The 27,885-nt window shown below is 38.7% G+C and overlaps 1 protein-coding gene across 1 annotated transcript in view; it reads right to left on the bottom strand.

Moving 5' to 3' along the window:
- The window catches only part of LOC121959877 (unconventional myosin-XVIIIb-like), a 52,771-nt gene that overhangs the window by 10,623 nt on the left and 14,263 nt on the right, over positions 1–27,885 (bottom strand). Inside the window, 34 exon segments of the mRNA XM_042509402.1 lie at positions 24–161; positions 331–414; positions 496–612; positions 909–1,022; positions 1,693–1,854; positions 2,926–3,030; positions 5,095–5,205; positions 5,283–5,483; positions 7,564–7,687; positions 8,458–8,612; positions 8,706–8,830; positions 9,764–9,869; positions 10,064–10,183; positions 10,292–10,381; positions 11,284–11,427; positions 12,702–12,830; positions 12,918–12,983; positions 13,062–13,171; positions 13,929–14,079; positions 14,173–14,356; positions 15,185–15,332; positions 15,408–15,528; positions 16,567–16,647; positions 19,664–19,856; positions 20,637–20,727; positions 21,565–21,606; positions 21,609–21,734; positions 22,855–22,999; positions 24,013–24,076; positions 24,172–24,275; positions 24,357–24,407; positions 24,409–24,500; positions 25,465–25,498; positions 25,500–25,676. Coding sequence (XP_042365336.1) covers positions 24–161; positions 331–414; positions 496–612; positions 909–1,022; positions 1,693–1,854; positions 2,926–3,030; positions 5,095–5,205; positions 5,283–5,483; positions 7,564–7,687; positions 8,458–8,612; positions 8,706–8,830; positions 9,764–9,869; positions 10,064–10,183; positions 10,292–10,381; positions 11,284–11,427; positions 12,702–12,830; positions 12,918–12,983; positions 13,062–13,171; positions 13,929–14,079; positions 14,173–14,356; positions 15,185–15,332; positions 15,408–15,528; positions 16,567–16,647; positions 19,664–19,856; positions 20,637–20,727; positions 21,565–21,606; positions 21,609–21,734; positions 22,855–22,999; positions 24,013–24,076; positions 24,172–24,275; positions 24,357–24,407; positions 24,409–24,500; positions 25,465–25,498; positions 25,500–25,676 — 4,005 coding nt within the window.

Below are 27,885 nucleotides of genomic sequence, written 5' to 3'. Positions count from 1 at the left end.
TGAAACTGGGAATGTGGTCTCACCTCAAACCTCTTGACCTGCCCTCTCTGAAACTCCAGTTTGTTTTCCAGGTCACACACACGCGCCTCCTGTTTGCTGACGATGCTACGCCCCACGGTGGACGACTCCAGGAACTGCACCCTCGACACGCTCTGCTGGAGCTGCATCACGGGTTGGAGGCAGGGAGACGGGAGCCGGGAAACATTTGGGGAGCCAAATTAATTCACCAATACATCAGTGAACGTGAAAGCTTGTAGTTACACTGAGACCTGAAATAAGGAGGTTAAATGATCCATGGAAATCTCATATAAAGCTCTCGGTGCTCCTCACCTCCTCCTGCAGAGAGTGTCTCTGCTTCTTCACCTCCTCCAGTTCGGCTTGCAGCTCTCTGATCTGAGAGATATCACTAGAGGACTAAAGCGGAGGGAGAGCGTCACACACATTTGATTGAGGATGAAAACGCGATGGACAGAAAGGCAGACTGTGAGGCCGTACCTGAGCGATGAGCGCTTTGTGCTTCTTCATGAGCTCGTTGAGGTCCTCCTGGTCCTCCTCGAGCCTCTTCAGCAGGTCCACCTTCTCATGCTGCAGCAGAGCTAACTGCTCGTCCACCTGGACACACGAACATATAGCTGACCGATCACAGCATCAGAAACGTTTGGACACAGAAACCCCTCCAATTTGGAAAGATATGAACGGAGGAGGTTTCTAAAGGTATTTGTGCAAAAACTACTTCTGATGGAGTAACCTGGTGCCTCAAAATGTCGGACCAAAATCTCCATCACATCATTTTCATGTAAGCGGTCAGTGAGCCGTCCCGTCCTGCATGGAGGCATCAGTGTTTGTTGTGTATCTCCGCTCGTTTGTTCAGGTTTCCCCTTTAATCCGTCACCTGTCTGCTTACTCACCACACTCTTCTGTTTGCAGATATTTTCCAGCTCGATCTGAGAGTTCTCCAGCTCCTGGGAGAGAGTCGTCTGAGCACTCTCGGCCTCCAGCCGCCTCGCTTCGCTCTCCTCCAGCTGAGTGGAGACACAGAGAGAGAGAGAGAGATGTTTGAATATATCTTAAGCGAGCAGAGAGAGAGACAGCGTGGCATCAGGTCAATGTGCAGGAGGAGCAGGGGCGGATTATGAGACGGTGGACATGCAAAAGGCCCCACCACCTCTCCTACAGACAGGCAAGACGCAAACATTGGGGTGGTTCTGCTTCTTTTTGTAGTTTGTTTCTTTTTTCTTTGTCTCTTTGGAGTCATTTGTGTCTGTGGTTGTGCTTGTTTTCTGTCTCTTTATAGTCCTTTTTTGTCATTATGTTTCTTTCTGTGGTCATTTTGTGTGTTTTTTTGTGATTGTTTTGTCTTTTTTTGGTTGTTTAGTGTCTCTTCGTAGTTACTTGGTCTCTTTGTAGTCATTTTTCTGTCTCTTTGTTGGTCATTTTCTGTCTCTTTGTGGTCATTTTCTGTCTCTTTGTGGTGGTGGTTCTGTGACTCTTTGTGGTCACTTTGTCTCTGTGGTCATATTGTGTCTCTTTGTAGTTGTTTTGTGTATCCTTTTAGTAATTTCGTGACTTTTCTAGGTACCATTTGTCTCTTTGCACTCTTTTTGTGATCAGTGACATTTTGGCGGGGGGGCCCTGACTCTTGGGGCCCCCTTTAGGCCCGAGGCCCATTCACTTATGCCACAGTGAGCGGACCTGGCAGTGCAGGCGCTCTATCTGGTCTCTGCTGCCGTTGGGCAGGTTCTGGCCCGGGTTGTCGACGGTTGAAAGAAGCAGCTGGGCGTCGGCCAGCAGGGCGTGAGTCCTCTTCAGGTCTCTCCGCAGCTTCTTCTCCACGTCGAAGTCTCTGTGTCCCACCTGCAACAAGAACACCTCAGTTTAACCCCAACAGCGTCTTATCTGCAAATACAAAATCACATCCCTCACTTGAAATGCCCAAATGTTTATTGTAATATAAAACATGACTTTTTTGTCTGGTGAAAAATTTAGATCATCTACATCAAATGTTGGAAAAAAAGGACATGGAAGACAGTGAACTTATATAAATTATCATAAAGGTATCTTTTTAGTTTACCAACAGAAAAGGGAAATATCTGCATTTCTGGGCAGTTTTCTGCATGATTTTTGTGTTTCTCAGTCTGCATGTGAGATTTCACTGCTTGGATTCCCATCACGACAAGTTTAGGAAAAGGAATTTAGCAATTATTTTGAGATTTTACGATGCAATATCAGGAAAAAATGACTCATAAAATCTTAATTCCTATGTTTGAGCATTTTTTAAGTCTTTTGAAAGGTTAATTTAAGTCGGTTTAATACCACGCAAGGCCTTATTTTTAGATTAATGAATTCAGTGGCTTTTAAGACTTTTTAAGGATCCATGTGAACCCTGGTATATGTGTAAGTAAGCACATATAGACATAGAAGTGTTATATATTTGATTTTTTTTGACAAACATGAGGAAAAAATGAAAAAAAAGGTAGAGGAAAGAAAAAAGCAATTATCATGTAAATTTTACTATAACTGCGTTAGAGAGGTATCATCATCATCAGTATCAGGAAAAAAATCTGTATTTTTGAAGATGTGGTTTTTAAAAAGTTTTTTTTTTTTTTTAAAAAATAAGGGGAAAATAAAGAAAAGATTTGAGCTGTGTGCAGGCTTGGCCACAGACCAGGTCCTGGACACTCGTCAGGAGTCCAGTTACATCCTAATGGTGACAGAGACAGGGCGCTAAATTAGCCACTGCCTTGCCTCCTCGCAGCATGCTTGTTTTATGGTGGCTGTAATGTAGCGAAGACAAATTCATCAGCTGGAGTACATTAACCCACAACAACAATAATAATAATAACATTATTATAACTCATTCAGCCAGACTCTGCACCCAACGTGCAGATGTACAGTGTGAGCGCCGCAGTGAGTGTGTGTTTGTACCTGGTCACACAGAGTTGCTATGAGTCCCTCCAAGTCGTGCTTCTCATGAATCACCATCTGTTTCTCCTCGTACTCCTGCTCCAACTGCATCTCCAACTGCCTCAGCTATACACACACACACACACACACACACACACACACACACACACACACACACACACACACACACACACACACACACACACACACACACACACACACACACACACACACACACACACACACACACACACACAAAAACACATACAAAAACATAAATTGATGGACGAGCAGTCTGAATGAGCTTTTATTGTCCCTGACAGGAAATGTTCCCTGCAGCAGGTTGCATAATGATGAGCACAAAAACATCATCATCTGTGGAGGAGCATCAAAAAATAAACAGCAAAGAAATAAGTGAAGCCTCCCGACGATCTGCTGCTGAATAAATCAGACGGAGTTTAAAGCCGCCGCGAGGGAAGAAACTCAAGAGGACATTCCAGCGTGCAGCGGTGCAAAACATCTCATTTACTCAAGTACAATTTTAAAGTCATACTTCTACGTCATTACATCTTAGAGGCAGATATTTCACTTTTTACTCTCAACATTTATCTAACAGCTTTAGTTAAAGATATATTGTACAGGATTTTCCTAAAAATGAATACTCATTACTTCTCATAAAGAAGTAATCTTTCTCAGTCATCACTTATGGCGCACTCTCAGTGTGTGGCGGCGTTATTTTCTGACAGCGCTCTGCCTGGATTTTCTGATTTTATTCTAATTTCCTGTTTTCCTGACGTTTATGGGCCCCACAGCACTCAGGCTACTACTACTACTACTACTACTACTACTACTACTACTACTACTACTACTACTACTACTACTACTACTAATAATAATAATAATAATAATATAATATGTTAAAGACACCAAAAGGTGTGAAGGACACATAATTAATATTTATAATTACAGTAATATTAAACAATAATACAAATTTTAAAATCTTGCAGATTTAGATTTAAAACACAAAATACAATCAACAAATAAATTCTAAAGTATTTTTATAGATAAAGATAAAAAACTCATTGATCAGCCATAGCACAGTTTATAAAATAAACAAATATTAAATATTAAACAATTATTAATAAACTTCTGATTGATGTATGACGTAAAACTTTTTAATAAACAAAACTGTGAGAAAAGTGGCATGAGAAAAAAACTTAAGTACAACTTCCTTCAGTTAAGTATAATAAAAATAATAGTAAATGTAGGTACATTCCTGAGCTGTAACTAAGTATATTTAAGTTTTAAAATGAAAGGGAAAACACAAATTACAAAATTAATAATTTTTAAATATATATATAATTACATGAATGATTCAAGATGATCAAATTAAACTTATTGATTTACATTAAATTTACTAAAGTTATTATCTGTTTTTATTTTAAATTTTGATAAAATTTTGTATTGTTTTGTTTTACAATATCTTTCTTTATTTTGTTTCATTTCTGTTTTTGTACCTCGTTAAATTCCTCAGCGTGTCTGATTGTGTGTGATGATGAGTTTTGCTGAGAAAACCTGCAGAAATGTTTTGAGTGCGGAGAAGTCGTGTAACTGCTGCCTGGTTGCAGAACATTATGAAATAAAGGGAGAAAAAGACAAAATGTTTCCTTCTTTCAGCCGACGAAGGGCGTTCAAAAAGAGCCATCTGTACACAAACAACACAATGCTGCTCTCTTACACAACGCAGGCGACCCGGTTCAGCGCTGGTGAAGTTTCACTGAGCAGCATTTTTTTTCTCTCTTGTTATGAGCAGAAAAATGTTGTTTTCTCATGACTGAAAATGCAGAATGTTTAGGGAATGTTTTAGGCAGTTAAAAAAAATGTGTAAAAGTTAAAAAGATCTCAATACTGAGATTGAACAGTTTAAACACATCTGTGGGAGGACAAAAAATTAACTCAACTCAAATGCAGATTTACTGTATCTTGCTTTTTGGGTTAGGTTTATTTGTTCTGAGAGTCTTTTTGCAGTGTAAAAAAAAAGTGTGAGAACAATGAAGGATCTGAAGTACAGTAGAGTACCTCACAATCGTACTTACGTATTCTGTAAATCAGAAAATGTACTGTACTGCCTGTGTGTGGCCTTCAGCTCTGAATGGCACATTGATGAGGACTTGTTCTGCGTTGACGTACCCGTCTCTGAGAGGACTTGTGCACGTCCTCCAGCTCCTCTTCTTTATCCTCCAGCTCCTTCTGATGCATCTGCTTCATCCTCTCCATCTCCATCTCAAAGCGCATGTGGATCTGTGTGAGAGCAGAGAGGTGAGCTGAGAGCGGCGGCGGCGAGTGAAAACATCTGAGCGCGTCTGCTGCTGAGGCACCTGTTGCTGCTGCTGTATTTTGGCGGTGAGCGTGGCGACTTCCTGCGCTCTCTCGCTGGCCTGACTCTCCAGGAGGCGAAGCTGTTTCTTGAGGTCGGGCAGCGAATCGGAGGCGAGATCGACGGGCAGGCTGAGGTCACGGATCTGAGCGCACAGCTCGTCCTTCTGCTTCTGCAGACGGCCCACCTCTGCCTGGCTCTCCTGCACACACACACCCACACACACACGTATCAGTGCAGATATCAAAACATTCGGTTGGAGACTCAGCGTTTGTCCTCGGGTTACTGCGGCGTGTCTGGAGCCGGCGAGGGTTAAACGGCCCGATCTGACTGGAGGAGAGTTTGGCAGGTTTGGCCACGTGGGAGACGAAACTGAAACACACCAACACGTGGAAGCACAAACACGGAAACAAAGAATCTTAAGTCTTTAAAATATTTTACTGTGTGTCTTTTGTGACTTTAATTGCACCAGAGAGCTACTTTTCTAATAATCAGAATTATGCGTTTCAAATGATGTTTTCCAGAATTATTATAATTTTTAAGCAGTTTTTTAGGTCATGTCCCCCTTTTTTTTTTTTTTTTACCCCCCCCTTTTCAAAACTAATTTTCCAGCAATTAGTTTTTTCTTTTTACTAATTTATCACTAAAATATGGATCACTTCTTTAACGTTGCTCATTGCCTTCTTCCCATGTTTTTAAAATACATCAATGGGTCCTGAAGCAAATTTGTAGAGTATAAATGCATGTCAGTAGCAAGTTTTAGGCAAATCTATCTGACAGCGTAAAGTTATGAGTTACTTATAAGTTGACCTTTCATGATAGCGCCCCCGTCAGGCTGACTGGGGTCTTTGAGGTTAAACTGGAAGCTGAACTGGACTGGACTGGACTCTTTGGGGTTTTTATGCAGAGTTCCTGCAGCGACAGATGACATCATTCTGTATTTCAGTCGAGAAACCGTGACGTAAACCTTTTAAAAGGCCATTAATATTTATAGTCTGTCGTGTCAAATGTGCTGTTGACTCCACACGTCTGTGACTCATCAATCCACCACACAATCTGCATCTTGTTAACCGGCGTGACGCAGCGCCATGAATCACATGTGACATCTGTAATTTCCTCAATAGATGATGTGCTCTTTACAGGTTAACGTGATGAATGGCGCCCTTTGACATTTTACCTTAAAGTGCACTATTTCTTCATCAGCGTCTCTCTGGTATGCAAACTGTTTGCTGATGTTATTGTGTCCTCTGACGCAGAGAGCGGAGATCACATTCAAACACGCTAATGACTCATTAGGTCAAAACAGCAGCGTGAGGTACTAACAACGGGCCCCGGTGCGTGATATTATGATATTATGACGGGCTCTACTGACAGATTTTGCACCCAAAATAGCTACAGTTTATTGTAACCAAGTGGGATTTAAGGCTTTTAAAGACTTTTTTTTTTAAAGACACTCAGAATTAAATTTAAGACCAATTTTACAGCAGCTAAAACTGAAGGAAAAAAAAAACATGAACCGACATCTGTTACTTAAGATAAGGGAGACTGGCGCCAAAATGTTTATTGTAATAAAACATGACTTTTTGGTGGCGTTAATGCGAGAGGCTTTCTTGATTATTTTGAGATTTTTCAATGAAAAAAAAATGAAAGAAAAAAATCTTACTTCTGTGTCTTATCATTTTAAGACTTTTGAAAGATCTATTTAAGACATTTTAATACATCTTAAGGACTTATTTTCAGATTAATGGAGGCAATGCCTGAGACTTTTTAAGGATCAGTGGGAACCCTGACTGTATCATCACATGATCAAATAAAGGTCGACACTGGACAACACTATCACACACACTACCCAACAATCATTACTGCATATATACACATGACAAGAAAATTAAGAAAACTAGAAAATATTTATATTTTTGATAGTTTATGTAGAATAAACATTTTACAAAACAAAGAAAAAAACAAAAAACACGGCACAGGTGGAGTTTGCCTTTTTGATGACATTTTTAGGTTCTTCTTTGGTGAATTTTTGAAAGTCACGATCATCCCCTTCTCATTCAAAACATTGTTGGCCCCCCAACCTCATGGGCCCCAGAACAACTGCGCTGCCTGCAGTGTCGATATTTACGCCCCTGAGTCGATATGTCGTTAATACGAACACACTGCAGGACTGAACAGCGTGATGTACATTCAGTTTTACACACACGACTCGTCAAACCAAACTCTTTCTCCTCGTGGTTTTGTACAAACGAACACACGGCGCTCAGATGAAAACAACCCACCTGAAGGCTGCGGCGCAGACTGTAGACCTCAGACCCCAGAGCTGCGTTCTCCTGACAGGCTTTGTCCTTCTGCTCTCTCTCGTTTTCAGCTTCCTCCAGAGCCTGAGTCAACTCACTGTCAAACCTGCACACACACACACACACACACACACACACACACACACACACACACACACACACACACACACACAGCAGGCCGATGTTTTAAAATACTGCACTACAACAAACAGGCAGGAAAACCCCCTCCGAAAAATAACACAGTATCATTTTAATCGCCTCCATCAGTTAGTTTGTTGTGTGACTTTGGGGAATCTGCAGGAATCCTTTAAAAAAGTCGCACAATGACACAAAACTAACTGATGGAGGCAGCGGTGGACCAGCAGCTCCTGTGTTTGATTAAACTCTTTACAACCGTCTGTTAACTGTTATCGTCGTCATGTTAAGATGACTTTTGTCATACTTCAACCACTGCCACGTAAGCAAACCGGTTTGGCATAAAATGTCCTGCAAATTGCAAAAACTTAGTAAAATATGACAAGAAAATGACCTGAAAATTCGAAATGAAAAAGTGCGCTTAAGAGGGAACAAACAAGAAAAATATATTTATAATTAGATTTTTAAAGTTAGGTTACAGTATACTTTTCATATACCACTTTTCAGGTCATTTTTCCTTTTTTTCTGTTGTTTTTTTGAGTGCTCATTTTAGGTAATTTTCTTGTAACTTACTAATTTCTTGCTAATTTTAGGGGCATTTCTTGTTAAGTTGCTCCCTGCCTTCTTTTCATGTTTTTGAAAGAAATCGAGGGACAAAAGGTTAACCCACAGTGAGGAAATTGATTTAAAGACATGAAATTCAAGAGACGAGCTGTGTGATTTGAGCGGTTGGACACAAACCTCCTCTGTTTGCGGTCCAGCTCGTGCATGCGGCTCTGCAGGCTGTCAGTGAGGACTCGGGCGTCCTGGAGGTCAGAGGTCACACGGCGACAGTGACGTTTCAGTTCTGTCGCAGTCCGCCTGGACTGCTCCAGCTGGGCCTGCAGCGTCGCCACCTACACACACACACACACACACAGAGCGTTTTTACCTTCAGACATTTAATCTCCCGTCAGCGCTGTTGTGCACGTCACAGCGTCCTGTCTCACCTTGGTATCGAGCTGTTCCCGGGTCTGTCTCTCCGTCTCCAGTTTTTCCTCCGTCTGCTTGAGTCGTCTGCGGACAAATTCAACCTCCGTCTGGCAGCACTCCAGCTGCATGGACAGCTCGCTTTCTGTGTGTGTGTGTGTTGGGAGACACAGGTGACTTTGTCAGAAGTGACGGGGTCATTTCAAATCCTCTGACATTTATCTGACTTCTTTTATTCTGAGAACAGCAGTGGAAGAAAAAGTCTTTAGATTCTCTCCTTCAGTGGACAAAAATCAATACCACTGTGAAGATACTCCACTACAAGTACAAGTCCTGCATTCAAAACCTTACTTTGGTCAAAGTATCTATCAGCAAACTGTGCGTTTGGTCACTCTACAAAGTTTGGTGTCGAGTGTTGGAAATAGCAGCTGTAGAGATTTCTGCCTTCTGTCCAATATTACGAAACTAGATGGCGCTCGGCTTTACATTCGGTCAATACACTAAGATATTTCATCTCATGCGTCCCACACCTGCCTCATTCTGGCTTTTTTTTTAAATAAATATTTTTTAAAAAATTGTTGATTTTGGCTTTTTTTTGGGGGGGGTGGCAATTTTTGAAGTCAACATTTTTTAAATTTTTGCAGGGATTTTTGAAGAAAACATGCATTTATCACAGCCACGTCTAGTTTTCCAAAACTTTAAGGGTTAAGGTTCATAAAGGGCTAAAGCTTGACATCTTTCTAAAAAAGCAAATTCACAGGGATTAAAAGTGCAGAAATGAACTAAACTCTGCCTTTCAACCCGTCATTCTGCTAAAACAGGCAATTTAAAATGAGTTCGTGCAGTTCGATTCTGGGAAACCTCAGAGAAAAAGTCGGAGATATTCTTGCACGAGGCACATTGTTCTCGCCAAATCATGAATGATCATCAATCTATTTTTGAAAACAGCTGAGCCGATCCTCACGTAACCCCTGGCAACTGCACAAGTAAAATGGCCTACAGTAAAAATAACGACGGACACGTGAATGATTTCTGTGTTCCCTCAGACGACGTTGGAGCTGAAACTCCTGGTCTTTACCTGTCGCTGCTCCTCGCTGACTCTCAGTGATGTGAGCTTTCTGTTTCTGCTCCTCCAGCTGCTTCTCCAGGGTTTCCATGGTGACTTTGCACTGGTCTAGACGAGCCTGACGTCGCGAGAGAAAAAAAGATGTTTGACAACAACGAGGACGAAGCAATCACTCCAGGTGTGTGACGGGAAAGTATTAAAGCAAGAGCAGATCTGTGCAGCCAGGAGGCCAACAGTATCATAAAGTCACTCCTCCAGGCTCATGCGCTGACGAGCGAGTAATAGATTACTTTTTTTAAAGAGTGGGCCTACCTGCAGGTCTTTGTTCTCCCTGCAGAGTCGGATCCTCTCCGCCCTCTCCACATCCAGAGCCTGACCCACGGCATCGCCACGGAAACGCTCATCGCTTAGCTCAGATGTCACAGCTGTAACCTGCATACACACGAACACACACACACACACACACACACGTAACAACATGAGCAGCGTGTGTGTGTTTGTGTGAGTGTGTGTGAGTGTGTGTGTTGCAGGAGAACAAACCTTGGTCTCCAGGCTGTCTGCAGTCTGCCTCAGCTCGTTCCTCTCCTTCTCTGATTTCTCCAGGCGTCGTCTCAGAGCTGATATCTCATCCTGACAAGACGAAGAAGAGGAGCGACTCGCTGATATGTCATTTAAATCACGTCTGTAAAAATGTGTTTTATGAACTCTTTGGTGCCATCATTTCTGTTTCCCTGCGATGACAGTCCACCTGTTGCTCTCAGAGGATGCAGGCGATGCTCTCGCTGACTCGACTCCCATTATCGAGACAAATCGATTTGTTTCCTTGTGTGAGTTTTTGTTTTTGTGTCCTCACCTGCAGACACACTCACTCTGTGTCTGAAATACTGAAACTTTACACTGTTCAGAAGTCTAATAGAAAACCATGCAGTTTTGTTTTCAGTCAGTATATCAGACAGGTTATTTTATGCACAGTGCATGAGGCAAAGAAAGAAAGAAAGAACACGGTAAACGGGGAGCTTCAGAGGTACTGGTAGGTGGATTGTGGTGTTTGGACAGTCAATTATGGAGGATATTTTTGGTAATAATTTCAATTAAAAGTCCAAATAAAGAATCAAAGGTAATAAATAAATAATTTACCACAATACTGGGAACAATAAGGCCATAATTAAACTTAAAAAGGAAAAGGGACTTGAAAAAGAATATTTAAAATGTGAAATGATCATTTGAAAGTGTAAAGTGACAATAAAAAAGTGAAATTTAAAATGCAAAAGCTCACATGGAAATGCTTTAACTGAAATCTTAAACTGTAAAGATGAAATTGAAAATGGCAATGAAAATTAGAAAAACATGAAATCTGAAACGGAAATAAGTTTATAAAAACTTAAACAGAAACTGTATTTATTCATTGATTGCATTTTATCATATGACATTTTAAAATTTCATCTTTTCCTTTTTCCAATTTGGCATTTGTGAATATGTACTTTCCCCTAAATGTCAAATTATTCTTTTAAGTGCTGATAATAACGGCGTACCTCTTTAGCTCGGAGCCTCTCGTTGTCCATGTTGACGTCCAGTTGAGGACGAACTCTGCAGAAAAGTTTCCACCAGCTCCATTTGGCCACGACCCTCATAGCCCGCAGATTCCTCTGCAAACAGCTGACGGCCATCTGCTGCACCTGGACACACGCACGCACGCACGCACGCACGCACGCACGCACGCACGCACGCACGCACGCACGCACGCACGCACGCACACACACACACACACACACACAGAGTTAACACTGTTCCAGCTCCTCATTTTTCTCTGGTGATGATTGTTTGCAGTGACCGTCATCTGTCGTGTCCTTCTGCGCTCCAAAACAAGAAATAACTCACATTTTGAGTGAAATGCTGAAATTAGCGCTGTGCAAACTTCAAAGGGCCTCTGCTTAAAACTGAAATACCACATGCACACATTTTAAAATCACGTCTGGTCATCTTTTTATTCTGTCAACCTAATTTAGTGAAACATGCACCCGACCACTAAATCTAGCCAGCTGCTTAAAAAAGAGCTAGAATTTTATAAAGGTTTCACCTGAAAATCACGAGCATAAAAAACCTAAACATTTTAGTAGCAGTAGTAATCACTGAATGATCCAGTCAAACTTTTCATACCTTTATAGTTCCCTATCAGAGGGAAACAGACAAATGCAACCTTAGAAAAAAGCTTTTTTTTAAACTCTTAGTCAAATAAAACAAGGAATTTAAACATATCAATCTCTCAGAAATTGTGACTGGCACAACATCTCGTGGCACTTGATAGACTAAACAGAGGACGAAATCTGTTCTTTTAAAACTTATTTTCTGAAAACTATAAAATCAATCAAGTCTTTGTCTTCTTTGTGCACCGAGCACTTCGACTGGCTAAAACACTATAAGAAACAGTGAGGTCATCACTAACAAATCACTTTTTCTGTCGCAGCTTCACACACAGATAAAACTGGCACCGTAAAAATGTAAGTAAGTAATCAAAGGTTTTCGAAAAATCTTTTTTTTTCCAAGGAAGAAAGTGGCAGTTGAGTTGATAAAGAAAATAGTTGCACATTTACTCATGATAACTCAGTTTAACTTCATTTTTACCGGAGTCAAAATGTTTCCTCTTGTAGTAACTCACCTGGACTGTGTGTCTATTTGGGTGACTTTTTAAAAAAATTTTGAGCTTTTTTTTTGCTAAGTTTTTAGCATTTTTTTAAATAAAAAATTCTTGCATTTTTTGTGGCAACTTTTAAAGAAAAACATTTTTGTGATTTTCTTAAAAAAATTTGCTGATTTGTTTTTCTTTAAAAATTGTTTCCTTTTTTTTTTCTTTAAACATTTTTGGCGATTTTTAAACTTAAAAAATGCCCATTTTTTCTTTTCTTTATTTACAAATTTGTAGCAATTTAAAAAACATACGAGATTATCTAACCTTGAGTTTGCGGTACTTCTGACGGGCCAGGTGTGCCATGCAGGCGGCCTGCAGATATACCAACCAGCCGGTGACCTGCTGGTCCCTCCGCTGCTCCAGGTAGCTCAGCACGCCGCGCTTCATGAACACCTGAAGACACGGCAGGAAGAAGCAGAACATCCATGAGTCACAGCTGGATTCATGTTTGTTTCTGTTTGATCAGAAACACGCTCTCACCCTGCTGGCGCCCACCGCCACGCTCTTTTTATCCAGATCCAACTCCACCAGTAACTCCTCCACCGCCTGACACACACACAGAGGAAACATTGTTCAGAGCTGGAGATCAGAGACGTGGCGTTTGTACGAGCTGCGTCACCTCACCTTCCTCTCGTCGTGGCTGACAAACATCGAGGCGTAACGCTTCATGATGGGAGGAGACAACGCCTGGAAGTGACAGCGGAAGTCACTCAGAGTCATGTGCTCTGGATAACCTGCGAAAGAAATATTTTAAACACATTTTCATTATTTTTTTAACTTTAACTAAGTACTCATTTTCATTTTCAAGGATGACATTTTCTCCAAAACCACCTGTTGAAAGAAAATTGTGCAAATTCATATGGCTTTAAAAATAATATTGCAATATTTTAGGGCTGTACCACAAAACAGGATATATATCTTGATATTTTTAAATTTTTCATTCTTCTTTTTTTTAAATTGTGGGTGTATTCATGTATGATTGTGTATTTGAGTGTAATCAGTGAATTTGCAGCTCAGCTCCTACAATAAGTCTAAAATACACTGTGGAAACTAAATAGTTACATTCAGACTGTTCAGTTCAAAAAAATACTCCATTGAAACCCATTCAAACTGACATTTTTGCAATATTTTCTGGGCTTTTGCCCTGAAAATGCTATTTCCACTAGGTGCACTTTCATAATCAATACTGCTGCTGATCATAGACATATCCCAGACTGTCATCAGCAAAAACAATGTACTTAGCATGTAGTATATTGAAAAAAATTAAATTACTTGTGGGGGGTTTTCATCTAAAAACATTGTGGCATCATGGCAAAAAAAAGGCATTTAAAGGGTTAAAATTCTGAAAATTAATGAATATCTGATATTTATGATTAGGACTGATGTTGGTTAAAACATAACCTCAATGAAAGCAGAAAATCATATTAATGTATATTTTTTTTAAAGCTTGATCCTGAAAAGAACATTTTTGCGTAGTTTTGGCGCGCTGACCTGTGCGGTGGAACTGAAGGGCCGACAGGATCTGTGTGGAGTGCAGCTGGACTCTGAGCGCCGGGACGTCAAAACTTCCACCGTCGTTCTTTGCGTTCACACACTGCAGGAACACCGGCCGCGCCCGACGGATCAGGTTCACCAGAGCGTCCTGCGGGGCGAGGGGCAGAGACAGAGACACTGAGTCCACAGACACTTCTGAAGTTTTCTCAGGAGGTAAAACTGCTCGCGCCGGTACACTCACCGCCTGCAGCTTCACCGCGATGCTCTGGGAGTGTCTGCGTATGGCCGCCATGCCTCCGCTGAAGGTCTTCCTGATGGTGCCGTTCCTCTGCAGAGAGCGCTGGCTGCTGCCCTCCAGACCGCCCAGACCTCGACACAGAGGGGGCAGGGAGATCCTGGGGGCGAACATGGCCTTCACCTCCGCTCTGAGGAAGACAGACAGAGAAGCTGCAAACAGGAGGTTGACAATAATATAATGGTGTTTCACTTAGACGTGACATCTTTGAGCATTCAGCGTCCAGGGCCCTGACAGGGTTTATACACATTTTTACCAAAATATTTCCATGACTTTTCTATGACTTTGAAGCAAATTTTCAAAACCATACATTCCCTGAAAAAAACATTGATTCTCCTTATCAGTCCTTTATTATTTCAGATTTTCAAAGACAAAAAAATTGATGTTATTTTCTATTAAAATTTGTGATTTTTTTTTTTTCTTAAAAAAAATTGCAGGATTTTTTTTTTAAATTTCAAAGGAAGAATTTTTTTATTTTTTTCAGTTAATTTTTTGGGCATATTTTTAATTAATTTTTAAAAATTTTTCCCTTTTGAAAAATTTTGCAGTCTTTTTTTTTTGCAATTTCAAGGGAAAACAATGTTTTTTCTAAGGGGGTGGGGACAATCTAAAAAAAAAAAAAAAAGCCATTGTTTGTATAAATTTTCTGTGTTTTTTCCTTTAAAAGTTTTTGGTGATTTTTTTTTTCTTTAAAAATTCACCTTCCAAACTCATGGTATGTTTTCTTTAAACATTACCAAAAATTACACCATTTATCACAGGCAAAAACTGTAACAGTCGTTGAACACATTAAGTGTTATTTTACAGGTTTGTGAATAAAAATCCTTGAATTTTCCAAAACTTTCAGAGTATGTTTAGTTTCACAAAACTTTTCCAGACCTGGAAATCACTTTTTGCATATTCCATGACTTCTCCAGGTTTTTCATGAGCGTACAAACCCTCCTTTAATCACACTCACATGGTGGAGTTCTGGAGCACAGAGACGGCGTTCAGAGCAGACGGGTTGTTCTGGATCAGACCGATCCATCCGGTCAGGTCGTAGCGGACCGGGTCCGAGCCCATCAGGTGGTTGACCTCACACTGCAGCGGCTGCTCGCACTGACGCACTGCAGGGACACACAGCTTTAACACAGAACACATTCACACACTCTTCACACACACACTGGGAGGGATCGTTTTACCCGTGTTGCTGTAATACTGGCAGACTCTCTCCAGGATGCTGTTCTCGTTGGAGGATGGTGTCAACATCTCCTCATCCAGAACCCACAACAGACCTCTGGGGTCTCCATCTGCTGCTCGGACCTTAAACGCAAACACACAACAACATAAACAGAAAAAATTATAATCACTCAAAAATAATTTGTGTCAAAGCTTTGAGAATTTCTGTGTTTGTTGGAGTGAAAATAAAGAAACATTTTCACTGTATTTATTTTCTCAGAGGGACACTGCAGAGTAAAGCAGAACATATAGCCTGTGTTATGTTTTACATTACGTTTTATTTTCCATCATTACTACAATTAAAAGTCCAGCCTGAACGATGAACTTGCAGAGCTCAAGTGCTCCTCACAGGCTTTCGCTACCCCAGTTAAAACCCAGGACCAAAAATCACTCACATTTGCAACTTTTTTGCAAACATGTCTCTTCTCTTATCTGGATGCTGATAGATATACCCAAGGATCCACAGAAGAATAAAAAAAATAAAATAAAACTACAGGGGGAAAAAAAATGTGTTTCCCTTTAAATATCAGCAAAACGTTGAAGACAAAAACATGCCAAACTGTTTTCTTTTAAAGGCACTAAAATATTTTGAAGAAAAAAAAAGAAACTGCTTCATTTTTTGTTTTTAAAAAATGCCAAAAATGTTGAAAGAAAAAAATCAAAGAAAAACATACTGCAATTTAGAAAAACAGAAAATTGCATTTTTGTTGCCAAAATTATATATTAAAAACCAATTGTATTTAAAAATCAACAAAATCACTTAAAAGAAAATAAAAACTGCCTTTTTTTTTTTTTTAAAGAAAACATGTCTTCAAAGGTATTGGCAGTAAAATAAATACAAAATACCACCATTTATAGTTGTATGCCCTTCCCAAAGCCAAAATGAAAATTTCTTACAATAACCAAAATGCAACTGAAAGAAAAATGCAAAATAACTTTGAATACTTGAACTTTAAACCGCCCAGTTTTTAATGGAAATCTGTGATCATTAGAGCGATCTGTGAGATAAAGAGGATATTACGCAACTGTTCTCACAGGCTGAGCGATGCTCCTGCTGGCCTTCACATACTGTATGAATCCTCTCTCTGGTTTATCTGTGTTTGTGCAGTGGGACTCGTTTACCTGTGGAGGCGGCTGGTCGATGGCGGACACCACCTCAGCTGGACTGTTCTCTGGACACTCCAACTCCACCCGGATCTTCTCCTGCAACACACAACATGTGCGGCGCCATTTAATACCATAACAATCATCATTATTAACCTAAAACCGAATGATCAGTTCACTGATGCACAATGTTGTTGCCTTTTTGCTTTCATGAAATCCAAACAGAAGGAATATGTTTTTTTTCATCTATACATGCCTATTATAAGTTAATAAATGAAGGAAAATTACTGTAAAGATTCCTTGTAAAGGGCTTCATGAGATTTAATAAAAAGTTTCTCCAAAGTTTCTGATCATCAGGTTTGATTGATTGATTAAATTTTTTCAATAATTAAACCTTAGGGCCCGCTTTAATGTTACAAACACTCATATCGTTCTGTGCACAAAATGCACAGCTTTAAAAAATATCTTACATAAATATGATTTTCTGCTTTCATTGAGTTTATTGTTTTAACCAACATCCGTCATAATTATGAATATCAATTTTTTTTTCTCCTGATGATATGTCAGTGATCAGCAGCTACATTGACTGTGACAGGTCACCTAGTGGAAATAGCATGTATTTCCTCCATATGCCAAATATGGTCAAAATGACCTCATCAGGTGTAAAATAGTCAAAATGACAAATTCAGAGTCAAAAGCCCAGAATGACACCCAGAAATAATACAAGTCCTGTTTTTCTGCTCTGATGGCTGTGGGATCAAAAATGTCAGTTTGAATGGGTTTCAATGGAGCATTTTTGGACCTGAACAGTCTGAATGTAACTATTTAGTTTCCACAGTGTATTTTAGACTTATTGTAGGAGCTGAGCTGCAAATTCACTGATTAAACGAAAGTACATAATCTCTCAAAAATGTATATGCATGAACACATCCAAAATTATAAAAAAAAAAAACCTGCAGAATGTACAGTGTGTAAATGCACCAAACAGTCCCTAAAGGGTTAAAGCACACACTAAATCCCCACCTGATGATTTATGTGCAAACCTACATGTTCATGACTCTTTTCAAAACACACCTCAGGCGACAAATGGAGAAGAAATCATCATTTCATGGCCAGAAAATGTTGTCTGACATGAGAAAAGATTATTCCACTCAACAGCAGCAGAGTGAAGAAATGAACCCGATGAACCATTGGAATAGAAATGTTAACAGTCTGATACAATCTAGTTTCTATTGAGCAGAATCCTTGATCCATACGCGGCTAAAAAAGGTAAAAAAGCTTTTGGAGTATGAAAGCTTGTCACTGGGTCTATAGCTCACAGTAAAGTAGTACATAAAGGTAGCTGTTTTTTTTTCTTTGTATTTTGTCCTTTTCACCACTGAGCAGAGAACTGATGGGGAGGGGGGCAGCAAAACATATTTTAGGCACCAAAAGGAATCAGTATTAGTTTAAGTGTATGCTATATTTAGAACATGTAGATATTTGTATCTAAAAGAGTTAAATGCTGCTTTATTGGTGGATCAAACGTTATGTGAAATCTAGTGTCAAGAGGCCCCATGCAAACATTTTCTGAACTTAAATGACAATCAATCCAGTAGTTAGCCCACAAAAATAAATTAAATTAAAAAAATAAATGAATAAAATACACTAAAATGTAGTAACATTAAATTAAATTAAATTTTAAAAATAAATAATAAAATACAATAAAATAAAGTTAAATGAATTAAAATGAAATTAAATGAAATTAAATTTAATTAAAAAATATATATAAAATAAAATAAAATCTCTATTGGCCTCTATGTAGCACTTGAATGAGTTCAACATTTTTGATCAAGTTGATTCTGGCACTTTTTGGTTGTATCGACACAGTTAGTAAATGTACTTTGGATAAAAAATAGCTTATTTCATGTATGTAAAACTGTGTATTTTTAATATATTTAACCTAAAACCAAAACTTTCGACTCTATTTCTATGTTAGACGGAGAGTCAGAGGATCAGCAAAGTATTTTGGGTTCATCCTGTTTGAATGTGTTGTCTGACCTCATCAGTTTAAGGCTTGAAGGAAAACTGTTTCATTATACAGCAGCAGAAAAAAGAAATGTGTTTTTGCCCTAAAACTTGTGTTTTGAACTTCGAACAAAAAGGGATTTGGTTTCCTGGAGGGCTCTGTAATCTGCTCGCTGTCAAAGAAAGAAACAGCTTTTGCAGGAGCTGTCACTGGGGAAGTGGCCCACATTACAGGAACATTAAGGTGCCTCATACTGCAAGACATTTTCTGCACTTAAATGGATCCATTTTAATCTGTGTGCAACCCTCACGGACTTTATTGATCGATATTAGTCATGATGGATTGGGACAGGATCAATTTGTACTTGAAACTGCTTTTATAAGGGTTCATACACATTTTTACCAAATCATTTCCAGGACTTTTCCATGACTTTGAGGTAAATTACAGAACAGGATTAGAACTGAATATTAAATAAAAGTACATAAGGGTCTCTTCATTATTTTTGAGAGGGGTGAGGTGGAGAAGTGTAAGAAAGAGGAGGCATGATAAATAATTTTTAAGCACTAGGAGGGACTTTACTGACCATTTTTAGTGAAGACATCTTTAGAAAAAACAATTTTAAATGAAGACATTTTGGTAATTTTTAAAGAAAAAACTTTTCAGCATTTTTTGGTACTATTTTTAAGGAAAATATTTTGTTTTCCTTTAAAATTAAATTAAGAAAATATTTTGGCGATTTTTTTCCCTTCAAAAACGCCGGTGGATTTTTAAAATAAACATTCACAATTTTTTGATTTTCTGATTTAATGCTTGAAGAAAATATGCCTTTCAAACCCATGGACCCGCAGGCTTTCTTTTCTGGTCATTTTATTTCATTTCATTTTTAAAATTTTATCTATGTGCATCTTATTTTATCTATTTCATGTTTTTTGATTATTTTGATGTTTGTGTGACTGTATGAGGGGGTAAATATCTGAGCACTGATGTGCATGCTTCGATATACACTTGAATTTTCAATAAAAATGTAATTTTAAAACAGACAAATCAACACAAAAGTTTCACCCATAAATCAGCTGTAAGCGTGTGTGTGTGTAGACTCCGTGTTACCTGTGTGTATCTCTCCAGCGTGTGTGTGAAGGTGTGTGTGTGGTAGCGCTCCAGCAGCCTCTCCTGCAGGTAGTTGTGACAGAGTTCAGACCAGCTGGCTGCTCGCTCCTCCGCAGCGTGTCTCGGGTTCCTGAGTCCCGGCGTGTCCACCACCATCACCGAGGCTAACGTCAGCTGCTGACTGCTCAGAGCTCTGCACAAAAAACACACACACAAAACACACACATGTGAGCACACTATACAGCAATTTGTACCTGCTGTGTGTACAGTTTGTACTATCCAGAGTACCAATGTCACATTTTTTACGTGACACTGCCTCCTCAAACATCACTGAGTGACAAACAAAACAACAGGTGGCTGCTATGAGTCGCCCGCTGGAAGGAAAACAAGTTAACGTCCCTGAGAAGTAAACAGCAACGATCCATATGGGACACCAGACTGCGAGTGGAAATGTGGCCAAAAATTTAGGGTTCCTTACTGAAAAATGTCCCATGAGAGCAGGAAAATAACGAGCAGAGGCAGGATTATTAAGATCTTTATCTGAAGTAAAAGTACCAAAACCACTGCGTAAAAATACAAATAAAAAACATGTTTTGGGAAGTAACTGATCACATATTTAAAATACAAAATGTGAGTATCTGTATTCAGTTACAGTTAAAATTGGTGGTATTCTGAATACAGTATCTGTCTTTAACCCTTTTGGGCTTTAATATCACACACACTGATACCGCTCTGCACACAAAATGCACTTTTCAACATCAAGCTTTGAAAAATGCATTAATCTAATTTCTACTTTCATTGAGTTAATTTTTTATGCAACATCAGGCCTATGATACTTATTCATTTTCATATTTTAACCTTTTAAATGCCAAGTTTTTTTTCATGATGCCACTATGTTTTTAGATGAAAAAAAAAAACAAAAAAATGAACTATCTTACATATACTACATGCTAAGTTTGAGCTGCGTTCATACCTGTTGATAAGTGAGACGATGGCGGTGAAGAGTTCTTCGTAGAGTCCAGCAGCCATCCCATCAACACACTGAGCCGCTGTCAGTCTGGGACCTGCACACACCAGAGTGAAGACACGGTCTAAGAAGTCTAAGTTTGAGGTCTTCATAAATAAAACCCCAGGATGTTTTTTTTCTGAACTTTGACACTTGTTGGAAGATTATTCAAAATTTAAAATGTGGTTTTTAGATGCTTTCAAGTAAAATAACAATATACCTCTGAGAGGATCCACAAAGCAGAGAAAAAGAAGGAAAATAAATAAAGTAAAAATATTCTCAAAGAGCTAAACATTTATAATATTAATGATGAGTTGAAACAATGGAAATACATATTTATTGATAAATATTATTAGCTATATTACTATAAATACTGAAACAAATGTATGTATTCTTTATCTTACATACGGCTCTTTTTTATAAATTTTTTATTATTTTATTAATAATAATATATTTTAATAATAATATTTATTTTTATTATTAATTTTTAAATTAATTTTTATTCAATATCATTTTGCTCTTTTATTAAGATTAACTTAAATATTATTTTGTTCTTATTTTTAAATTACATGCATTTTTTAATTTATCTTCATTTTATTTTATTTTGCACCTTTTTTTAACATTTTGTACAATATTTACCTCTGAGATGTAGCGGAGGAGGAGTGCAAAACAGCATTAAATTAAAAACACTAAATTAAAGTGCAAATACCTCAAATTTGTATTTAAACACAGTATTTGAGTAAATGAACTCAGTTATATTCCACCGCTGCCCTCAGATGGTGATGATCTGAGAATAGCTAAATTCTATTTGCAGCATCAGACTACCCCGGTTATTCCTGCTTTGCCTCTGACAAGCAGCATGTTTTGTGTGTGTGTGTGTGTGTGTGTGTCTCACCCTCCTCCGACTCTGCAGCAGTGTTCCTCTCTCTGCTGCCCCGGTGGCTCTCTGCAGCAGCTGTCGGAGGTGATGTTTGAAGACGGCCGTGTGCAGATCGTCTCCCTCGCAGCCCAGAACGCTGCCGGCCACCTGAGCGCTGTCGAAGTTCACAAACTGTCTCCTGCCAACTGGACCGGGGAGGGAGGAGTGTTTATTTTCAGGTGATTAAACACTAATGAAAACATAGTTACTAATATCTTATTCCATGTCTGCATGTGGATTCAGATTCTTTGTCAAATCATGTGAGAAGTAAAATGTCTCTTTGCTGGAAACTGATAACAAATCATCTCAATGCTGCTTTATTGTAAAGTTAAAAAAATTAAGAAACACTGGTTTTAAATATATCGTATGTGATATATACTAATATGCAAAGTAGCTGTAGCTTTTCAGATAAATGTAGTAAAAGTATCAAGTAGACTAAAGTGGAAATACTTATGTAAAAATACACGTTTTGGTTATTTTAGGTAAGAAACTTTGGTATTTGTGATTTAGTCTAACATTAAGGTCAACGATACCTCAGGATGGTTTTTTCTGAACTTCTTCATTTCATACAAATTTCACATTAGAGGATAATTTAAGATTTAAAATCTGGTTTTTAGATGCTTTAACTGTAAGAGGATCCACAAGAAAGAAAAAAGGAGGAAAAAGGTGAAATTAAATACATTTTTAAAAACCTAAATGTTTTTCATAAAGCCAGATGAATAAATACATATTATTAATTATATTGGAACAAATATATTCTTTAACTCACAGCTGATTTTTATTAAGTCTTATATACAATAATATATATTTAATTAATTTATTATTCTATTTATTTTTTTTTGTTTGTTTTGTTGTTTTTATGACATTTTATTTAATTCATTTTTTAAAATTTAATCTCATTTTAATCTCTTTATTAACTTTTATTTATTTTCATTTATATAGCCTTCTTCTAACAATTGTTTTTTTTATTTATTCTTATTTAGTTTTTTACCTAATTTAACTTTTATTTATTTTTTATATAATCTTACTGCTATATTATACTTTCACTTTCCTTTTTTATTTACCCTTTTTTTTCATGAAGATGAGCACCTAATTAAACCCAAATTTGGTGTATTGCTATCTCTGTGAGGACCATATCTTTTTAAACTCTCGTAGTGAGGACATTTCTGCACTGCGAGTCTGTGTAAAGTGTGTGTGTAGAGTGTATTAACAGAGTGTGTGTGTGTGTGTGTGTGTGTGCGCGTGCTGGTGATGACTCAGTGTTACCTTTACAGGCCCCGGCAGCTCCCAGATGGTAAATACCAGCCAGAACATGCCATATCGCCTTCTGCTCGCCGGCTGAGAAGCTCAGCGTTTCCATGGCAGTCAGCAGCTTGGTGAAGGCGACGGACGCACGCTGTTTCTCCTCAACCACAACACACACACACACACACACACACACACACACACACACACACACACACACAGACAGAGAGACAGTCAGAGACACAGAGTGATGGTGTGTCTCTGAATTCAGCCACTTAATAAGGTGGAAGAAGAGCTGAGTCACATCTCATCTCCCATCACAGCCTGAGTCTCTCTTCAAGATGGCTCTCTTCACTGCATCACTTCACCTCTTCAAAAAACCTCTTTGGGCTCAGTTTTCTATTTTTATTCCCCCCGAGAGCTTCACCCTCACACGATGAGCACTGCGGTCCCAGCAAAACATCGTAAACACGCAGCCGAACCTCTTGTTGCAGATTTATGCTGATGTAGAGATGTTTTTTAAAGTTGCGCTCGCTGTGAAGAAGAGTGTCGGCTGAAATATGTTTCCTGTCTGCAGAGGTGAGATCACGTCGTTATTTTGCAGGCTGCAAGTTAGTTTCAACGTCACAATTTTGGGTTTTAAGTCCTATAGTAAATAAGTTGTATTTCATATCAGAGCACTGTTGCATTTTCATGACAGGGGTCGACAGATTATCTGCCTGGCCGATTATTGGGGACAATATTTGGCATTTTGCCGATGATCTGTATGGGCATTTTATTTTAATGACTGTGAGTGCATCACAATATCTACTTTAAAGTTATGAACTTCTAATAAATTAGAATTAATCAAAGATTGGACGCTGGCTTTGGAGAAAGGGTCCCACTCACACAAAGGGACTCCCAGAGAGGGCAGTTTCTCCCTTTGTATGTTTTATAAACTAAATTGCTCCGGAGCGTAATTGGGTGAAAATAAAGCTGACAGTTGTCAAATTTCAAAATTAAAACCTGAATCAATCATCACCACTAAAACCTAGAGCTGTCAAGAGATTAAAAAATGAAACTGAAATCAAATTTTGCTGTGAAAGCATTTTAAAAAAATCTAATACACATTTATAAGCACAAAATCCACCCATTTATGAAGTCGTTCAGCTCCTGCATCGTCAGCAGCACGTCCTTTACCTTTGTGGGATGAACGATCCCAAACGAGTTGTTCTCAGGGAGCTGGTGAAGCTGCAGCTCTGTCCTGGTGAAGAAAATATTCAAAACAATGTCAGAATTGTTGCACATGTTTGAGTAAAAACACCAGAATGTGACAAATATTTAACAAACACAGGATACCTCATCTCTGTGCTGAGTCCTGCCAGCATCTGAGCGAAGACCAGGAAGTTACTCTCTCCAGGAGTTTTCTGACACACTTTCCATTTGTCCAGCATCATCGTCGTCTGACGAGAGCAACAGAAGAAGACGTGAGGATGTCTGCATGTAACCCGTGTTTGACTCTGTTTAATGTGTGTGTCGTGTACCTGTAGGTGTCCAGCAGCCGCCTGTCCAGCGTGGTTAAAGTCCAGAGAGAAGGACCATGGCGAAGCGAGACGAAGCGTCGCTGTGCTGAGAGCTCACGCAGCCAAAAGACCTCAGGATGGTAAACATGGCCTGCACGCGCTCCACTGGGGACGGGACGGAAAAAAGAACGAATTAACAAACAGTGCGTTTATATGATGTTAGAAAACGTGGAATCATTGTGTTAATTAGACTAAAACTGGACTTTTAAAATCCATGTAAACATGTTGACAATGAGCTATTCTATCTGACTTTAAGTGGACACGGCGTTCCTCTCCACGTGCTCCTGGTCGCCTTGCCGGTGAGGTGAGGGACATACAACTTGAAAATGTAGTATTCTGTATTTTTTTTAAAAAAAAAAAGTAACAGCCCATCCACCAGCGATGTCCTGCTGTGGACGGGGCCGCAGCAAAACACATTTTAACCAGCTGAAAAACTCAATATCAGTTTAAATGTACACTATATTTGAATATTTTCTCCTCTGTACCTCCCAGCACTGATGGCAGCAGAAAAACTCCCACATGGCAGCAGAAAAACTCCCACAGCAGCTGATGGCAGCAGTGGTAGAGCAGCAAGCTGGTAGCAGCAGCTGATGGCAGCAGTGGTAGAGCAGCAGTGGTAGAGCAGCAGCTCGGCTGCTCAGACGAGCAAAATGACAGTTTTTCTCAGTTTAGTGTTTTTGATAAAACGGCGTCAAATCCCCGTCGGTAAGGGGCTGTCTGACAGCGAGTTTGCTCAGCAATGTTTGATCATACATACGTGATGCAGGGTTTTGTTTTTTTTTACCCCAAAGTTATTGTAAAATCACAGCTGTGATTGGCTCTATATCACAGACTGTATAAATAACATAGGTCTATGGAAACTAGCTGAAAGGAGCCATATCTCCACCGGAAAGACTTCATCAATAAACTGATTCTCCCCTGCTGCTTGTATACTGGGACCAGGACAGTAGTCCAGTTGAAAGTCCTAATCAAGCTATCGCAGCTTTACTAAATCATGCACGGAAACGTACTGGGTGAAAAAAGCAGAGCACGGATATAAAACTTTCGTCTCTGCAGCTGTCGGACTCACCGCTGATCCTCTCTCTGGTCGTCCCGGCCTGTTTTGAGGAGACCCAGTGTGAAGGCCTGACACGTGGTGGTCTTGCCGGTCCCGCTGCGTCCCAGCGCACACACAGTGTGGTCTCTCCTGGTGCCGACCATGGACACGTACACCCGTTTGACCAGAGCAGCCAGAGCAGGAGGAGCGTCCCACGCCGACTCCCCTCGCCGGGACTTTGGAGTCTGACACAGAAGAGGAATGAATCAATAACGATACCTGGCGGTGAAACGTAGGTTACTAAGTACACTTAATCAATTAGGCAACTGCAGTACAATTCTGAGATACTTGTACTTTACTTGTACATTTCCATCTTTTCGCTACTTTACACTTCTACTTCACAACATCTCAGGGCGAAATATTGCAGTTTTTTACATTTGTCTGACAGCTTTAGTTATTTTTCAGATTCAGATTAAAACAAAACATAAATCAGCTAATAAACAATGTTGTATTATTCCTAAGTATAAACCTCCATATGTATTGAAAATACATAAAAATTATCTCCACTTTTACCAGCTTCAACACTAAAGTGATGAACACATAAACGCATCAATAATCACAATCTAAATGTATATATTATTCCGACAAGGGTCATCATTCCCAATGAGTACTTTCACTTTTGGTACTATTATTTGGATATTAATACTATATTGGGGTGTAACAGTTGACAAAATTCAGGGTTCGGTTCAATACAGTACAGTGGTTTTACATTTCTGTATATTTTCGACAGCAAAAAAAAGTATTCGCTGAAATGTCGGGTTTTTTTCATATTGTTGTTGTTTTTGTGCTTATCGAATATTACAGCTGTTTCGTGGATTTGTCAAATAAAGCGTCATTTTCTCTGATATTGTTTCTTATTTTAAGATATAGGAAATAATTTCTAGACCACTTTAATTAGAAAATACAGAATCATTTTTGCTACAATGGGAAATTTTTTCCTCTTTGCATACACGATTTTTAATATACTGAATGAGTCTAAACAGTTAAGATTAAAATAAATATACTGAATGAGTCTAAATTGCTAGTTAAGATGAATAAAATAATTTTTTAATATACTGAATGAGTCTAAATTGCTAGTTAAGATGATAAAATATAACTACGGCTGCAATGAAGAAACTCTTTTTATAAATATCCAAATTTAACATAGTCTTTAATGTACACAAACTGTCATTGCTGCATTATTAGGTGTGCTTGTATTGTCTGTTTGTAATCCTGTTTGGGAAAATTAACTGTTTTACAAACTCTTACATATGTTAAGCGGTGAAAAGTACATTTACTACGAAGTACTGTACTTCCATTTTCGGATACTTAATACTTCTAGCTACGCTACTAAACACATTTGTATTTAACTTCAGTTATTTTGGCAGATTCACATTTTGAAAACGAAATACAACCAGCTAATACTGAAATATGTTGAAAATGTGTCGCCTTTTTCTTGCTTTAATGTTTCCAGAAACATACGTTAGCTAACTTTACCGTTAACGGTAACACGAGAATTCGTAAACACGAAGCGGGGCGCCATATTGTTCCCTGTATTTCAAACACGAAGGTTTAAGAAACAGACCAAATGTTAAAAATAAGCAGCGTCGATCAAATATAAACCTATTCTTTCACTGCGCGGGTTTTTTCTCGCCAGAAAAACGTATTTCTTACCGTTTAACCGTGATTTGAGAGCGTTGAAATCCCGCCCAGCCGCCATGTTGTTTCAAAAAAACGAACGCACTCGCCAAGCGGGCGCGCGTTGCATTCTGGTACTTGTAGGTTTTCTACACCTCTTGAGCAAAAGTGAGTACCCTTGAACTCTCTCTCTATATATATATGTGTGTGTGTGTGTGTGTGTATGTGTGTGTGTGTATATATTTTATATATATATATATTACCACAGACCTTTTTTGTATTTGTATCTTTACGGCTTTACTTAGTGTATATATATATACATTACTAAGTCATTAAGTTTATGATCACTTAAACTTAGCAATATAAAATAATATTTAATAGACTTGTTATAATTTTTTATTTAAATTTTGATTGCATTTTGTGTTATTTTTGTTTCACAATTTTTACTTTATTTTTATTTTGTTTTATTTCCATTTCTGTACCTATTTGAATTCCACCACTATATATATATTTTTCTGCTTTTTAATAGTTGTCTGTGCTGCACATCACAGTGACTGTAAGGAATCACAATTCCCCATTTAATAATAAGTATAAAAATAACAAGTATTGTGAAATATAAAAATGTCGTGATGTTTAAAACTAGCTTTTAAAGTATTAAGACTTAATTTTTTTTGAAATGCTATGTATATAAGTTGCTACCATTACCTCATTACCTCAATGCTACATTACAAAGTATAAAACTAGAGGGTAAAGTTTCAGGTATATAAATTATGTATT

Source organism: Plectropomus leopardus, chromosome 20, assembly GCF_008729295.1.
Source record: "Plectropomus leopardus isolate mb chromosome 20, YSFRI_Pleo_2.0, whole genome shotgun sequence".
Classification (NCBI taxonomy): Eukaryota; Metazoa; Chordata; class Actinopteri; order Perciformes; family Serranidae; genus Plectropomus; species Plectropomus leopardus.
Note: the sequence above shows the minus strand (reverse complement) of the source record. Positions and strands in the feature narration are given on the sequence as shown.